We start from the raw sequence: 18,038 nt of genomic DNA, 5'->3' as shown, positions 1-18,038 counted from the left end.
CATATTATCGTATGGCAGCACACCCATCCAGCTCATTAAGCCATGACTGAAGAGGGGGCAAGCCTTGACTCTTACCTCATCACATTCTATTCCAAACCACATCATATCTACCAGATTTTTTCTTTAAATATCTCTTGATCCACCTATATTTCCCCAGATCTTCCACCATCTTCCTGAATTCAGAGTAAGATTTGACTTGCACTATTGTTATCAGCCTCTTTATATAACAATCTTTACAGACAGAGCAATCTTTAAGACATACAAATAAGCTCATGCTGTCTTGCTATTGCAAATATTTCAGTGACTTGCTCTTAAGATCCTTAATCAAATCTTTAATACCCTTGACCAAACTTTGTGTCATGGCCTACATGACCTTGCCTTCTTTGGGTGCATATGACGGTTGTACGGTTCTTTGTTTGTTTGTTTGCATGGGCAGGCACCAGGAATTGAGCCTGGGTCTTCAGCATGGCAGGAGAGAATTCTGCCACTGAGCTACTGTCACACTGTCCCATGTCTGTGTGGTTTTAACCAAGAACTTTTGGATTGTGTGAGTGTTTTTAGATTAATCAATATTTCCTTCTTCATAACGGAATATAAAATAGTGCTGCATCTGACAAAATGTGGCATTTTTTTATTCAATGAAATGTTTTTATAACTATAGTATTCATAAAATGGATGGACAGAAGCTTAAAGAGAGAGAGAGAGAGAGACTGACTTTATCACCTTACGTTACAAGTAGTTGTGAATGTTTCTGCCTAAATTTCTGAAGAGTAAGAATTGTATATTAATCCTCCCTGTATCCCCCCAGTGTTGGGCACTTCATAGATGCTAAATTCATTTGTTTAAGTAAGTTGAATCTAATAGATCTATCTTCTAGAGAGAGGGCAGCAAATAGAATTTGTTGAGATAAATTTGTAAGGCACTCTGTAGGAGTTTATTAAGCTCTCTGATAAGGAACATTAACCTACTTGGGCTATTTGATTACTCTCTAATTCACTGATGCATTAATTTCCTGAATGTAGTAATTACTAAGAGAGGTATTACTAATGGAGAAATGGATTAAAATCTTCTGCTCCAGGGCACCTAACAATGCCAATTGACCTAAAATGTTTCTGAAAAATAAACATATTCTCCAGATGTAATTTGGCTACTAATAAAATTAAATGTCACATATGTGAGGTATACTGATAACAATCCCCATTTCTAGGAATTTAAAAAAGTGAAGATACTATTGCAAGGAACATACATGGAGAATATGTAAACAATGGCAGAGCATCTACAAGAAAGCATAGTTATGTCATGACCATGATGGCTAAATATGTTGTAAAAATGATGAATAATCAATTCTAACAAATGAAGGAAGCTTCATGACAATGTTGATATATTTAGTTCTCTGAATGGTGGAAAATTATAGCAATCACCTAGAGTTGGTGGGAAAATTTTTCCAGATAACAAGTGTCACCAAAGGAGACAAAAATTGATAATGAAATATATGTAAGAAAGAGGGATTTAAAAGGAATGGGACTTTTAAACACATAAACTAAAATAGAACTGCATTTCCAGTTAAAGTGACAGTACAAAGACATTTTATTCCATTTACCACCCTGAAAATCACTAAAATATTAAGAAAACAAAACAAAATTAAAAACTCAATCCCCTCTTTCTATCTTTAGTGAACCAAGCAAACAGCCATAATCTCAAATCACAACTTTGAGGAGTAGATGCGAAACTCATTTTGTCTGTGCTAAATAAGAGCAGGGGCGGGCCACCTTGGCTTAGCAGGCAGATTTCTCGCCTGCCATGCCGGAGACCCGGGTTTGATTCCTGGTGCCTGCCCATGAAAATAAATAAACAATAAATGAATAAATAAGAGTGTATGCTGAGAGCCGACCCTCCCTTCCCCCAACTCATGCACAACATGCTTTCCCCATGCTTCCTGATACGAATAGGAAAGACTTCCTCCATAAAGTATATAGGACAATTCAAACATACTCTTCAAGATTTTTATAATTAGGGTCCTGATCAGGCCAGGAAAATCTTGGAATATGTCAACCCCAGCCCACACCACCCTTGGGAGGTCAGCTGAAGAAGAAACCATGCTGGAAGCTATTTGTATTACTGAAATCCCAGCCAAACTGCTAGGGCAGATTGTTGACAGATGGAGGAGAGAATAGAAAAAGGAAGTCAAAGGGTAGTACATGGTAGCCAAGAGAACAGCAAGGGATTCATGGAGTCCCACCAACCTCTCTGAGCTTAAAATAAAGACAGACATGCCCACACAAACACATGCTCCAAGAAGTATAGATTTGGTTGGGAATAAATACAAGAATTATAAACTTAAATCATAGTTGTATCATCTAGCTTTCTCCTTGAACTTCTCTCCACTCGATTTTTTCAACAAATAGATGCCTGTTTAAAAATAAGTAAAACCAAAGAGAACCAGCCCAGACCTTAAGCTTAAAAAGCTTTCATTCAGTGACTAGAAAAGCATTAACTGTATTAATTGATTGGCATCGTGTTAGGTAGTTTTGGCTACATCAGTGAGTAATGCAAAGACATCTGCTCAAGGAGCTTAATTCTGGTGTGGGAGAAAGACAAGCACCATCCACACAAAAACAACTAAGAAAATTATTTACTCTGTTATAGAGTGGTCATTGTTATGGACTAAAAGAATAAAAATAGAGTGGGTAAGGGAATCTAAAGTGCTGAGGCAGAAGACAGACAGCGATATTAAATAGGGCAGCCAGAGAGATGACACTGAAAAGGTGAGATCTGAGCAAAGACTAGACAGAGGCACAGAAACAAAGAAATCAATTATTTGGTAAAGAGGGAAAGGCCCTAAGATGTGTGTTGTTGAAACATCAAAGGACCAATTGAGCAGAGAGAACAAGAAACAGAAGAATAGAAGTTGTGGTCAGAAAGTTGATGAGGTGAGGCAGTCATGGAAGTTAGAGGATCATGCAGGCTCTTGCAGGTGACTGTAAGACCTGGGCTATTACTCTGAGGGAAATGGAAGAACATTGTAGAGTTCTGAGCAAAGGAGCAATGCTTCTGACCAATGTTCCAAAAGGAACACCTCAGTTTCTCTGCTGAAATAGACTGTGGGACGCGGGCAAAGATAAAAACAAAAAGACCTGTTAGAAGCTACTTCAGCAATCCAGGTAAAAATAATGGGTAATAGTGGCTCAGGCAAGCATGACAATACTCCAGATAGTGAGAAGTGGTTGGAATCTGGACAGATGTTGGAAGGACCAACAGAGTTTCTAACAAATAGGAAGTGAGCTGCGAAAAGAAGAATGAAGGATGACCCCCAAGGTTTCCAGTCAGAGCAAACGGAAGGACAGAGTTGCCATGAATAGAGATGGAAAGGACTGAAATGCTGCTCAGCAAGTATAAGCTAGGATAAGGCGGATGTCAGAGGTCACTTTCAGAAATGCTGAATTTGAGGGAGAAATGCCAAACTTGAGGTATCAAGTATCTAGGCTAATGTCAATTAGACTATGAAATATATATATATATATATATATCTGAAGTTCAGAAGACAGAGGTCTGGATTAGAGATATATATTTAGTAAGCAGCAACTTTTAGATAGTATTCGTGATGGTTACATTCATCTGCCAACTTGGCTGTATTATGGTGTCTAGTAGTTTGTTCAAGCAAGCACTGGCCTGTTGTTACTATGAGAGTATTTTGTGGATTTAAATCATCTTCATCTAGGTTGATTACATCTGCAAAGGAGATTGCCTACAGCAATGAGAGAAAATTCATCCAATCAATTGAAGACCTTGAAAGGAGAATTAATGATTTTAGTAGTTAGGAGCATTTTTATCTCTTCTTTAGCCAACCAGCTTCTCCTGGGGAATTCATCAAAACCTTCATCGGAGTTCCCACCTTGCAGCCTACCCTTTGGAATTCAGATTTGCCAATCCCCACTTCATATGAATCAATTCCTATTATATATTATTACATATATCCTAATAATTATGTTTCCCTTAAGAACCCTGACTAATACATATTTAAAGCCAGAATGAACTCAAAGACTGAAGAGCTCACCAGTAAATAACTGAGAATAGACAGAAGAAAAAGACCAAAACCTGAGACTGGGACACTCCGACACTAAAAAATGTGGGAATACAGGGGAAAAAAAGAGACTAGCAAAAAATAAAAAAAATAAAAAAAAACACTGAAAAGGAGCAGCCAGCAAGGAAAATGCAGATCTTGTATCTAACCAGTGAATTCAGCAGTGTGGACGTCATCGGTAGTCTTAAAATATTTCTGTGAAGAGGAGGATGGGATGAAAAATTGATCAAAAGGGTGTAAGAGAAAAGGAGAGAAAAGAAACTGAATAAAGTGAGTATGGAAAACTAATGTGAAAAGTTTGCTGTGAAGAGAAAAAAAATGGGATTGGGGAAAGTGAGGTCAGGAGAAAGATTTTTAAATATTTCAAATGTTTAAGATCTAAAAAGTAACAGCATGCTTGGATGATGGCAAAAATAAAACTGATTAAAGAGAAGAAAAAAGGGGAATTGTCCCTGCATTTCTTGAACAGGCAATAGAGGTGGGCATCTAGAATGTAAGAGGAATTTAAGTGGGAAGATGGAAGGTTCATCTAAGTAAGAGGTGGGAAGACAGCATGAGAAAGTGCATGCTGGCAGATGCAAAGTAATCAGCTGAGAGTGACAGGGTGGAGGTATTGGGGGTTTGAGGGAAAAGGAAAACTGAAATAATCATCTGTAAAGCGGGAGAGTAAACACTAGGAATCTGGAATAGAATTGTTTAGCATGGCTGTAAATTAAAGTGAAATCAGCATGATTATGAGTTTTGTCCAGCTATGTTCAGATGCACTGTCACAAGCACAAAATAGGCTAATTTGGATTTAATCAGAATTGAAATTTTAATAAGCAAATATGATGAATCAAGCAAGGAACAGAGAATCCTGGGTATATTCGAGGGCGTGATTATAATGTATCAATGTGGAATTTTGACTGGATAAGGAAAGAAGTGTGGGTATCAAGGGGAAGAAGTGCCATTCAATGGTGGTTGGAGTGAAAGGATTAATTCACTAGTGGTATATATGGAGGTGATGGACTGTCGGGGTCAGAGCAGTTGAGAAAGTGAATTGGAAAGATAAGAGGTTAGTCTAAAATTAAATGCATAGATTTGAGATTAAAATTTAAAAAACATTGAACACAATGCATAAGGATTATACAGTCCAAGAGGAATGATTCAAGGAAACTAGAGAAGAGTTCAAGCATAGACTCAGGGAAATTATAGATACAAATTCTCTAAATATAGCTCAATGAACACTTTAAAAAACAACTGAAGGAAAAGGAAGGAAAAAGTAAAACAAACAAACAAACAAAAAAACATTTCAGAGATAAAAACTTTTGGAGAATCAACACCAAATACAATAAATGTTCAGAGATATGTGGGACAGAATAGAAGAAATCATAAACAATGAAATGATAAAGAATTATAAATATTATAAAATAAGATATAGAAAATATAGAATATACAGCATGTGTATAATATATACTTTAAAACTGTGAATATACTAAAATTCAAAGATAAAAAGATTAATATGTTTATTTAGGTAGTAAAATCATGTCACTTACAATATAATCTAAAATTGAAATATGTAGTTAAAATGAATTATTATTCCGAACACTTATTCTCCTAATATAGATGTATTTTCCTTAACTGTAAAGGGTTCTTTTAGGAGCTAGTTTCTCTTATGTTGAAGAACCCATTATATTTTGTTTCACATCATTTCATTAAATTTGAGTAAAATTAAGCTGAATATTAATTTTCAAAGTACCATAATTCTATATTATCTTTCTATTTTTGTCTAACTTTTCATCAGTGTTTTAATATATCTCTAGGTCTATTTCTCTCTACAGAGAGACATCTATATGCTTTTCACCAAATGTTGATGATTTGAGGGGCAAATGGCATTTAGGGTGATTTTTTTAAGCTTTCTTATTTTTTTTCTCTATATTATTTGAATTTTTGTAGTGAAAATAGACCCATTTTATTAAAAACTATTTTCTTTTTTAAATTAAGGCAAGCATCTTGGCCCAAATAACCTTAAATAGTAGATTTAATGTTAGGGTAGTAGGAAGCACCCATAGGTCTCTAGAAAACAGTAATACTGTGTGAGTAAATCAATACAGCAATACAGAATAAACCTATTAAATGGAAAATAAAAACACCCCATGTTTGAAAGCTGGGAAACTGGCATTCTTATATACTACTAATAAAAATATAAGCAAAATTTCCTTGTCTCAACATTTTTTATATTTTTATACTTTTTATAGTATCTCATTTTCTTACACAATATATCTCATTATCTATCCAACTTTATCTATAGCGATAAATCTGATAGACAAATAAAAATACTCAGATTTCAAGAGATGTTTTCTGTGGATGATGAAATTCCATAATATATATTTTTGTATTTTTTCTTATCTGTGATTTTCAATATTCTACATTAACATGAAATACCATCTTTTTAATTCTGAGACTCTAAGTGGTATCTTAAATCCCTTGAAGTATGGTAATTTTGTAATTGAAAAAGTAGAGTATTTATAATAAAGGAGGGATGATGTTTAAACAGACATCATAGAGGATGACTTGTCTACACCTTAATATCAACTCAGAGTTTTCAAAAATCAGAAAGATCAGAAAGGAGAAATGGTTGTGATGAAGTTGACATTTGTGCAGCCTCAACATTAAGACGACAGAAAGGATATGCTCAATAGGAATAAAGTTATTTACCACAATAGGAAAGATGAGGAAAGCAAGGGCTTGGATGGGGGAAGGAAAAACACCTTTCGGTAGTATTTTGTTTGAATTAGATCCAGACTTTATGAAAGGGAATTTGCAGACTAGGTATTGCAGACCAAGCTGGAGAAAGCATTGGGGGAAGTGGTCTCAAATGGCCACACGGTCTTTCTACGTAGCACCTATTTGTTGCTTACTCTTGAAATGCAGCTACAAAGGAATTTTGAATCTGTCTTGTCCTTACATAGCTGAAGGTGTTTCACTCACAAATTTGATGAATTGAATCTTCCCAATTCTCACATGAATATAGAATAAACCTCACATTGAATTAAAGGTGACTGTACCCTCTCTTCCTGCTTCATCTCTGTCAGATTAATTCCATTCAAAATCTTCTCCCCGAATCACAACAGACTTTGAATTCAGATCATTCTTTTCATTTGGCCATATATAGAATTTATTACATTAATACATTTTCCCTTTCCTTAGAACAGATTTTTAGGCCATATTTTTACAAGTAATAGATGGAAAAATGGTAACTACCCTAGAATACTGATTTGCCTTGCACTTGCACTTTAATGACTAAATAATGGCAAGGTTAGATAATTTTTGTTTCAGAATTACCCATACAAAGGGCATTGCCAGTATCTAAATACAATGCATGTGCTTGTTTTTCATTTTGTTTTCCAAAAGCATTGAAAGATTTTTAATAAATTGGCTTACCCAGTGAGCTTGACTGCATGCGTCCGAATCTTTGGATATTTGTCTGATTCTTCATTTGTGCTGGTAATATGTCTATATATTCCTGTCTTATAATGGAAGAAATCCTCATGGACTTGCATTATGGCTAAAATAAAACCAACAGAATAAATGACAGAGATTTTCTTTGAAAACTTTGAAATAGTTTTCTTTCAAAAATGGAAATTTTTTGAAGAATTCAAATTCTCACAGAAAAATCCCTGGGAAAATTGTCAGAAGTTAAACCTAAGATAAAATTTTGTAATTAGTCTAATTTTTATTCTTCATTTATTTGGTTGCAATATTGCTCTTGGGAAAATGACTTTTAGCTCTTTAGCCTATTACTTATGTACATATTATACTTTTAAAAGTCTATTCTTAATCAACAGATCCAGTATTACCAGGAATTGAGCCCCTTGCAGGGAAGGCCCATTACTTGACCTTGATTACAGTATCCGCATTAATCTTATGCTTCATCACAAGCCTCTTAAAATATCAATTAAACTAGCAGGGAAGGGTTAGCCTAGCAAACTGGGACTAAGGTAATTGTTCTTAATCATTAGAGGTGAATACAAACCTTTCCTTGGTGAGTATGAATACAAAGCAAACCTTTGGCAAAAGAACACTCTAGCAAGATTTCATCCTCTCAGCTCTGGAGAGCAGAGCCATCATTGTATTCTTTAAAAAGTAGAGTTTATACTTTGTAAAGCTCTTCTTCATTCCCGCATCTAGATTATTTCTTTTGTGTATAGTGTGCTGCTTTGTTGAAAATCTTTTACAATACAGAGAGAAAGCTTTAAACGTCTCTTCTAGAACATGAATTAAAAACACTTAGAACTGGGACCAAATAATAATAACTTAATCACCATGTACAATGCTTGTCCATCTTAGTATGAAATGTGTTACAAATAAAGTAGCAAATAAGGTCACTAGTATTGATAAACACTAAAATGTATATTCCAAAGTCAAATATAACTTTTGAATGCTCTATTTTTATTTCATTTTTAATGTTCTTTTCAATGCTGTTCAAATATCCTCAAAAGAGAGTAAGTCTTCTTTATCTACTATAAAACACATTCTTATAGGATTTTAAGAATTCATGTAACTACTATATGTAGATGGTTGCTTTTGTTCTCTTTCCCATCACCTGTACTTAGGTTCAATTCTACAGATTTTAGAAGAATGCACGCTGTGTTATTGCCTTTTACTTCCTTTTGTACTGAGACAGGGGAGAAATGCCGTATGTTAGCCCAGGCAGCAGTAAGCAGGCAGTCATTCATTTCGCATCTACAGCAAAGAGCATCAACCAGCATTGTAACCATTGATAAAAATGTGTAGTTGTTGCTAGTGGATTTTCTCTTGTATGGAACTATTGATTCTTTTAGCACCTTTGATTCAAAAAAGCACCATGAATAAAATATATTCTTCATTTTCTGAAAAATACTGGCAACTAAAGAAATATGGGTGAGAAACCATCATGGTTAACTGAAAGATGGTTCCTTCTTTCAGCTTCTGATATGAACACAGACTCAATGACCCTACAAACATCTAATCATATTAGCTACTATATTGCAAATTCACTTTTGGAAAACTGCAGTAAACTCATTTTACAAGGCTATAGCATGCATGAAGGTGGGATTAAGCTTGCCTATTTGCTGCTCTATCTCTAGTCCCTGGTTAGGCTGGTAGGAAGTAGGTGGAAAAAAATATTTGCTAAAAAAAGTTGAATAGTTTTCATAATTGACTTCATTGCTTTGATATTTTATCTTTATATTTTGATTCATCATATGAAATTTGTGAGTACCTAAATACATGACCATAAAACAAACCTAAGGTAGTCTCAACTTTAAATAATCATAACCCAAATGTCTCTCTCTTTTTTTTTTTTTACATGGTAGGCACCAGGAAAGGAACCAGAGTTTTTGGCAGGGCAGGTGAGAACTCTGCCTGCTGAGCCACCGTGGTCCAATCCAAATGTCTTTTGACTGATTTTAAAAAGCATGAATGGACAAACAATTGAATGAATGAAAGAAGACAATGAAAGTAAGAAGGAAAAGAAAAATACAAATGCAATGATTTGGAGTCATTTAGGTAACAAATGCCAAAGTTGAAATTTTGAATTCCATACTGAGTTCAAATGCCTGGCCCCCTTCAAATTTGTCACATATGCTCCACTTCATGATGTACACACTGAAGTTAAAGATGAATTCCAGCATTGTTAAAACAGCCAACAAAGCACACAGGTGTATGGAGGAAAAAAAAAAACTTTCCTCCATTTGTCTAGGTTTTGTGTAAGATCTGGGAATTTTTTAATTAAAACCAGGACAAGTTTAATCTATGATTTGTTTTCTCAGGAAATGCTAAGTGGTAATAATGAGCAACAAAAATTCTTCCAACACAATTATAAAATCCACAGTTCCTAATGGATATTGAGACAATTCCAATTAGATTGGTATTCAGAAAAACAAAACAAACAAAAAACTCCGACCAATGTTTCCTTTAGTAAATATCAAATGTTTTACATTTAATTTTGACTTAGTTTATATTCCACTGCCGTGATAATATTTTTTGAGCCTTTCAGAGTTCATAAAATGAAACTCCATTTTAGGCATCACTAGATTTGCTATTCCATACCCTTCAAGGCAATGTTAAGACTGGAAGTATATGTTGTGACCTTATCAGCATTACCTATGCCATAGGTGTAAAACAAAATGTATTTTCAAGAAGAAAGCTAAAAAAGGAAATATTTATCAAGGATGATATCTTAAAAATTAATGCACAGTAACCATTGAACTGTTTTCTTCTTTTCTGTTAGTTCAAATCTGTAGGACATTTTCAAAATTTGTCAAAATAGACGTCTTTTGCAAAATGCATTGTACTGGCTGATTTCTTTTATTATAAGCTAATAGAAAAAGGGAAGTCTCTACTTTGATTCTACTGCTAAATCTCTTTGTTTATTTATTTTTATTTTTTTGGCATGGACAGGCACCTGGAATCGAACCCAGGTCTCCGGCGTGGCAGGAGAGAATTCTCAGTGGACCCACAGTCGCACTGCCTTGCTAAATTTCTTTTTTTTTTTCAATTTATTACCTAAGCCTTTTAAATTAAAGATGAGAAAATATCTAACATTATATATGATTCTTAAATATGTTTGAACAGAAATGTGAGTCCTGTTGCAAATTAATCATAACACATTTCATGTTTGACTGTCTGATTGGTTCATGACCACCTTGAAAGACTTATTTAGATTTGATCAACAGCTTCTTTCGTATTTAAGAACATCACCTTTAGTTCAATGTAAATGAGTCTGTCTTAAAATGAAATATCACTTAAAGAATCAATAGATGAGCGTATCTATGATGACTGCACTGACCCTAGGACTGTTGAACCCTTACAATATTCTAAAAGTTTTCTTTCCTATTAAACACATATTATGTGAGCTAAAATGCAATTATGTTATTAAAGGAATGAATAAGACTGAACTAAATGCTGTCCAAGTTTACCTTGAACTGGTCCATTTTGCATGATTTCTTTCATTATTTCAATTTCCTGGAAGGAAAAATATCAATGAGCATCGTCTTTCTTTATCAAAACATACTAAACATATTGTTTGGTGGCCACTTTTAAGTGTTGTACAAACCAAAATTACTTGACCATTCAGAAATTACTATTAAACATGTTTTATAATTATTCATATGTGAAACTTTACAATGATGAAGCTGCTAAAGTCAAATGCACCCATTACTTTCATTGACTTTTTTTTTTTTTACTTTCATTGACTTTTATCATTAAATAATAATTTTGAAATGGAGAGGAAATATAACTTTTTATGGTCCAAAGAAAAATTACTCCAATGAAACTGAAAACATGTTTTAACAGCGGGGATTATTGTTGCCTCCATTCTTTTGATCACAAGAGTCATCTCACATGATTGTTTAGCGAGGTACCCCAGTCTGGCTTTAAAATACTAATATCTCTATGTTGTCACCAAATGCTGAGTACTGAGTAAAACAGTACTCAGTTGTGAGGCAGTGGGCCCATTCGTTCATTCATTCATTCATTCACTCATCTGCACACTTTAAGTGCAGAGTACATATCAGAAACTCTGATAGATACAAATATTGATCCTGGACCTTTCCTCAAGGTATTTATATTTTGCTTGAGTAGGCAAGAAGGTACACAATTAATTGCAATATGATATAATACACTCTATTTTGGTGGCAAACAAAAGAGTCATAGGTTAAAATAGGAAAGAGACATTAATTTTGCCTAGGAGTCAAGGAGCACTTAACTGAGAAGTTGAGGTTTGACCTGGGTCTTGACATAACTGTGGGATTTCACCAGAGAGATATAAATTGGATGAACATTTGGGTTAAGGGACTCATTATATGGCTAAGCAGAGAACTATAAAAGAACATGGTGAATGTGGATAATAGATAAGAAACCTGTATTTTAGGATCACCATGACTGGTGGAAGGAGTGGATGCTGGCAGGACATTTCTGTAAAAAGAAGACAGACACAACTCACAAAAATCTGCATGCCTTAGGAAAAATACTGGACTATACTCTGGAGGTAATTGGGAGTCACTAAAGGTTCAGAAAATCTGAAAATAAGAATGCATGGGTAATTATGATACAATGGAGTAAAAATTGCCTAGCTTTTTAATATTAGCAAACTGTACTCTAACAATATCTTCTTCCCATTATGGTTTGATCCACTTAATTATTCTGTTGAATGAGGCAAAGGATTAATAAAATGAAATTATGACAAAGTGGTCTTGCCACAGCAATGAAAAAGAGAAAAGATGTTTGACAACTTCTGTCAAAGTGTCAAACAATATATATATGTAACATAATTTTAAAACCTTATTTCCATGACCATTTTGAATTTAAATAATCATTTACACTGCCCTAATATTGTAGATTATAAATCTTACCCAAACTGTAAGTTTTTAATGGACACTTTTAGAATATCAAATAATTTCTGAAAATAACATTTTTTTCAAAGCATAGTTTTAAATAGTTTTAGTAACAACGAAGCTGTACATTTTTGAGAAAGTTAAGCATTATTAATTTTGCCATTTACACTTACATTGGAAGAGACTCTGTATGGAGGAGAGCATTGGTATATCCTGTTAGATTTTTCAATGTTGTTAGGACATGGCTTTGTGGCATGCCGCTTTCCCCGCCCATCAGATCTACTTGCCATGGCACAGCCATTGCTGCTGGCATTTTGATCCTTGGAAAGTGGATAACATGCATGGGATACCAGTCTATGTGGAATAAGCAAAGAAGCAAAGTAAAATTCAGGAAAATGCCACAATTGTTTGTCCATATCCGATTTTACTGAATTAAATATTCATAAATTAATCTGACTACTTACATGTATAACTTTCAAACTGAACTTTTGACTGACACAAACACTGCAGCCCAATGACTTTGTACTCCACCTTCTTCCCTCTTATTTCTTTAGCATAATTTTTAAAATTTTGCATCAGTCCATTTTAGTAAACAATTCTATCTGTAGTATAGAATTTCCTGAAGAGGAAAAGTGACTGTCAATAAAGTTTGTGGGAAGAATAATAAAGGAAGGACTCCTTCTGTCTATGTCTATAAGTTCAATGTTCAAGAGCCAAATTAAATGTGTGAAAGACAATGAATTCGATTATCCTCAGATGGGGTGTTCTGATAAATTGTGTGTTTTAGAATTAGTGTCATCTTGAACATTTTTATTGTTATAGATAAATTCTTATAAGATTTCAATTAGTATGTGCCTATAGTTTATGATACTTCGGTGAAACTAGTATAGTACTAATATAGTATTAAAAGTTAATGAGGTAGTAGGACAGAGGTATAAGTTAGTATTATACCCTTCAAATAACATTTTTTCCATTTTTGTCTATTTCTCCTTTTATCTTTTTCATTGATTTATGTCTTTATTTCATATTTTCTTCCTTAGTTAACTTTTACTTAGCTTTACTTTTTCTAGTATCTCAAATGAAATCCCAAATGATTTAGTTTCAAAATTTCTTTTCAAATTTATATTTAAACTATATGCATGTGTACTGGGATGTATAACTTTGGAGATGCCTAGAGTGGACAATGATGGTGATCAAATTTACAAATACAAGAATGTTTTTGCATGAGGGAGAACTAGTGAATGTCAACGTCACGAGGTGTTGAAAATGGTATGGGATGGTCTATAGTTAACATTAACATTGTAATATGCTTCCATTGGATGTAACAAAGGCAATATGCCAAAGCTAAAATGTCAATAAATGGAGGGGAAGAGTAGGGGGGATGGGGATGGGATACTTTGTAGAGAATGGAAATGTCCTCAAATAGATTGTGGCAGTGAAGGCATGTCTTTGTGATTATACCAGGAACCACTGATTTTTTTCTTAAGTTGGATTGTACAACACGTGAGTAAGACTGTTTAAAAATGAACAGGGTGCATGGGTAGTTCAGTGGTAGAATGCTCACCTTCCACACAGGAGACCCCAGTTTGATTTCCGGATCATACACCATCACACACACACACCCAAAAAAATGAACAGAGAGGTACAAGGGTTGGAGAGAATATGGAGAGAAAGATGTACCTATTCACTGTTAGTAGGGCAGTAGAGTGGTGCAGCCCCTCTGGAGGACAATGTGGTGACTCCACAGGAGGCTAGGGTTGGAGATGCAGTATGGTCCTCCAACCCCTTAGTTAGTTGGAACACAAATGGATATTTGCACACTTTTGTTTATGGTGTCAGTGTTTGAGATTTACAATGGATAGAGGTGGCCTAACAGTACATGGACAGGCACTGTGGGGTATACATACAATGGACTATTGAGCCCCTGCAAGAAGGGATGGGGTTGTCATGCATGCCACTAGGTGAATGAATCTTGAGGACATTATATTGAATGAAAGAAGCCAGAAATGAAAAGACATATTATAATGCCTCACTAATATAAACTAACTATAATGAACAAATGCTGAGAATTGAATTGAAAGCATAGGTTATCAGGTGAAGGTCTATTGCAAAGGTTCCTAGACTGTAAACTCTTATAGCAGTCACATCTACTCGGGAGTTGTAACAGTTATTTCTAAATTCTGAAATGATGATTCTTGTTGTATATCCTGGTAGTTTCCTGAAACTTTGGGTATATATGTAACACCTGAAACTCAGAGCTAGAGTTCTGCAGCTATGAAAGTCAGCATTACCCCATTCAGCAACTGTTAAAAACACTGAAAAAGTGATCAGAGTTCAATTTGAGATATGAATGAGATTGATCTGGGTAGGACTGAGGTAAATCAGACTAAAGGGTAACAGATGATATTGACTGTGTTTTAAAACTTCAACTCCATGTTAGACCAAAGGAAGAGATGTTTATTTGGTGCAAACTTTATATTTTTGGTAGTACACTATCTAATCTAACTTGTATGGTCAGCTTATTCAAACACCATAATTACATGGAAATTTGAATAAGGAGTTAGAACTTAAAAAGGAGGAAATATTAAATTTCCCCACCTAGGGAAGATCTGATATTTCTGCAATTATTGGGGCTGCCAATTTGATAGGACAGGCCCTCGATCTCGGGGGCTTGACCTTATAAACTTATTTCTGCAGAGGAGAAGCTAAGCCTACTTATGATTATGTCTAAGAGTCACAGCCAGAGAACCTCTTTTGTTGCTCAGATACGGCCTCTCTCTCTAAGTTAACTGAGTAGGTGAAACCACTGCCTTTCCCCCCACCCAATACGTGGGACTTGACTGGGGCATAGATCTCTCTGACAATGTGCAACATACTCCCAGGAATGAGCCTGGCCCTGGTATTGAGATACTTAGAAAGTCTTCTTGACCAAAGAGGGGAAGAGAAATGAAACAAAATAAAGTTTCAATGGCTGAGGGATTTCAAATAGAGTTGAGAGGTCATTCTGGAGGTTATTCTGATGTAGTATATAGATATCTCTCTTATGTTTTTGGTGTATTGGAAGCTAGAGGGAAATGCCTGACACTATAGAACTATAATTCAATAATTCAATAATTATAGAGCTTTTAAGTTGTGACCCTGTGATTGTGAAAACTTTATGATGGACACTCCCTCCATACAGTGTATGGACAGATGAATAAGAAAAAAAAAAGACCAAAATAAATGAATACTGGGAGGGATAGCACTTTGGGCTATTATTTCTTAGTATTATTTTGTTTTATTTTTTGAGTAATGTAAGGATCAATGCACAGCTATGTGATGATACTGTGAACCACTGATTGTATACTTTGGATGATTGTATGCTATGTAAGTATACAATACATTTCATAAAAATTGCATTAAACTTAATGAGGTAGAAAGGGTTCAGTGGTAGAATGCTCACCTTCCACGTGAGAGACCCAGGTTCGATTACCAGACCATGCACCCCCCCAAAAAAAATTAATGAGGCAGAAATTTGCCAGTAGTATGCATTATAGAAAAGATGCAAATGTTATTTTGATTCCAATTTTGAAACTGCACACAATGAAGAACGAATTATTTGACTTCAAATCTAACATGATTCTACTGAATACAGAGACATATCGTAAAGGAAAAAAAACATGGAATTGGTTTTATAGATATTCGCTATCCAACTGGCCAAATAAATATCCATGAAGAGTGGCTCAAGAGAATTCATTAACACCAAACAGAATTTGAGAATCAGAGCAAGAGGCATGACCAAAGCCAGGCCATTAAAAGCACTCAAACACTTCCAAGAAAAAATCTTACATTAAATTTTGTGGTGATGAGATTTGGCTGGGTCTCAATGATAATGCATCTTTTTAAAGCCCCTCTGGTTCTTTTATGTTCATCGTGGTGCAGAGCTGAAGTCAACCAAGTACCACCACACCAGTTGTGGTGTAAACTGCCATTCTACTGAAAGTCCAGATTACCCATTCTAAGTACCACCATCTTATTAGGCAAAAACACACTAAAAAAGATGGTAAGAGAAAATTATAGCCACTTCTCAACATCCTGCACCTAACTCTTTTCATGGCATCCAACTCCTGTATGGCAAACCCAAAGGGCTCAGTGGATGAAGAAAGAATAAGTGGCCAAGGCATGCATAGATCACTGGTTAATAGCTTCAGTTTCTTCAGCTGAACAACACAGATCTTCAGTAGATTAGCTCTTATAATGAGATGTGTGGGTATCAGACTATGCAAGAGCAAGGAAATGCAACATTCTTTTTCTCATCAAATGGGAAGGGGACAATTAATAATATTGATTAGCTGAAACAATTATGAATGACTTCGTTATTTTATTCTTCTGGATTTGTCATCTAATTTTTAAGTGACATTATCAGTTCTTCTACTGAGTAAATGAAAGGCTCAGCACAGGTATGAGCAACATCAATTGCTGCATTCCCTCAATGGGGATTCAGTAGGACAGCTTGACTCTGAGCAACAAGACAACCTTTATTGGATCCTTCAAAACTAAAATTTCTATTCTGAATTTGGTTAGAACTGTATATATTCTTCAAACAATTGTTTCCACTAGTTTCTAATCTCAGTAGATAATAAACATAGTATGTATGTTTACACATATATTTATATTTATATTTATAGAGATGTAGTATATATATATAAATATATTTGTACATTTCTTGTAATAAAATTAAACGGTAATTTTTTCCTTATTCTAGCCCCAAGCAACACCCATAAGAGAATCTTAGAAACACATTTCTGGCAGCTATTTACCCACGTTTTCTCAGGTACCACCAAGCCCTATCGACGCTTCCACTGTTACATCCATGCCGGTTCTTAGCACAGCAAGAGATCAAATTCTGAGGGGATAGATTGGCTGTGTATCGACCATTGGACTGAATTGCTATTCGGTCAGCTGCCACACCTAATATTAAAATAGAATATTGATTAATATTCAAAAGGCACAATGATTTGCATAATTCATAGAAGCAAGTGACATTATACTATCACCTCTGCTATTCTTATGAAATTATTTCCCTATTTTATGAAAGAAAAGAGAAATTCTTGGATACTTTGACTTTCAGTATAAGGGTTAAAAAGCAGCAAATATGGATTTTTAAAAATATTAGGGTAATTATTCTTTTGTTCAGAAAATACTTTTGCAAAGTAGAGAAAACCGTACTTAAGGAGTCAGAAGCCTAGTTTCCAGGGCAATTTCTGGCATTCTTCAGCCTTTGGCTTTGGGTAAGTCACTTCACCTATTTGTGCCTCCTTATAAAACCATAGGCTTGAAAATGGTGACCTCAATGACCTGTTCCAGTCCCATGAATCTATAGGCTTCAGTTTGGTTATGTGTTTTACCATTAAATCTAATTTAGTATTTACATCCTAATATTATGCAGTATGTTGCACTTATACAGACATTTCAGAATCTCTGTGAAGGTTTAGTCCAAATTCACTGGAAATATTTAGAAAAGTTTGGAAGGGTCAAGGAATGACTCAGTTCAACTAATTGCTTGCCTCTCTCTTCTTGGGACTTTTTATTGGGCTTTACCTCTGAGACACATTCTATTT

The 18,038-nt window shown here is 34.8% G+C and overlaps 1 protein-coding gene across 1 annotated transcript in view; it reads right to left on the bottom strand.

Moving 5' to 3' along the window:
* The window catches only part of TINAG (tubulointerstitial nephritis antigen), an 84,303-nt gene that overhangs the window by 30,030 nt on the left and 36,235 nt on the right, over nt 1–18,038 (bottom strand). Inside the window, exons 6-9 of the mRNA XM_077162116.1 lie at nt 17,238–17,388; nt 12,612–12,792; nt 11,023–11,068; nt 7,505–7,628 (exon numbers count right to left, since the gene is read on the bottom strand). Of these exons, the coding sequence (XP_077018231.1) occupies nt 7,505–7,628; nt 11,023–11,068; nt 12,612–12,792; nt 17,238–17,388 (502 nt within the window). The remainder of the gene's footprint in view (nt 1–7,504; nt 7,629–11,022; nt 11,069–12,611; nt 12,793–17,237; nt 17,389–18,038) is intronic.

Source organism: Tamandua tetradactyla, chromosome 5 (genome assembly GCF_023851605.1).
Source record: "Tamandua tetradactyla isolate mTamTet1 chromosome 5, mTamTet1.pri, whole genome shotgun sequence".
Classification (NCBI taxonomy): Eukaryota; Metazoa; Chordata; class Mammalia; order Pilosa; family Myrmecophagidae; genus Tamandua; species Tamandua tetradactyla.
This window is presented reverse-complemented; position numbering and strand designations above follow the sequence as displayed.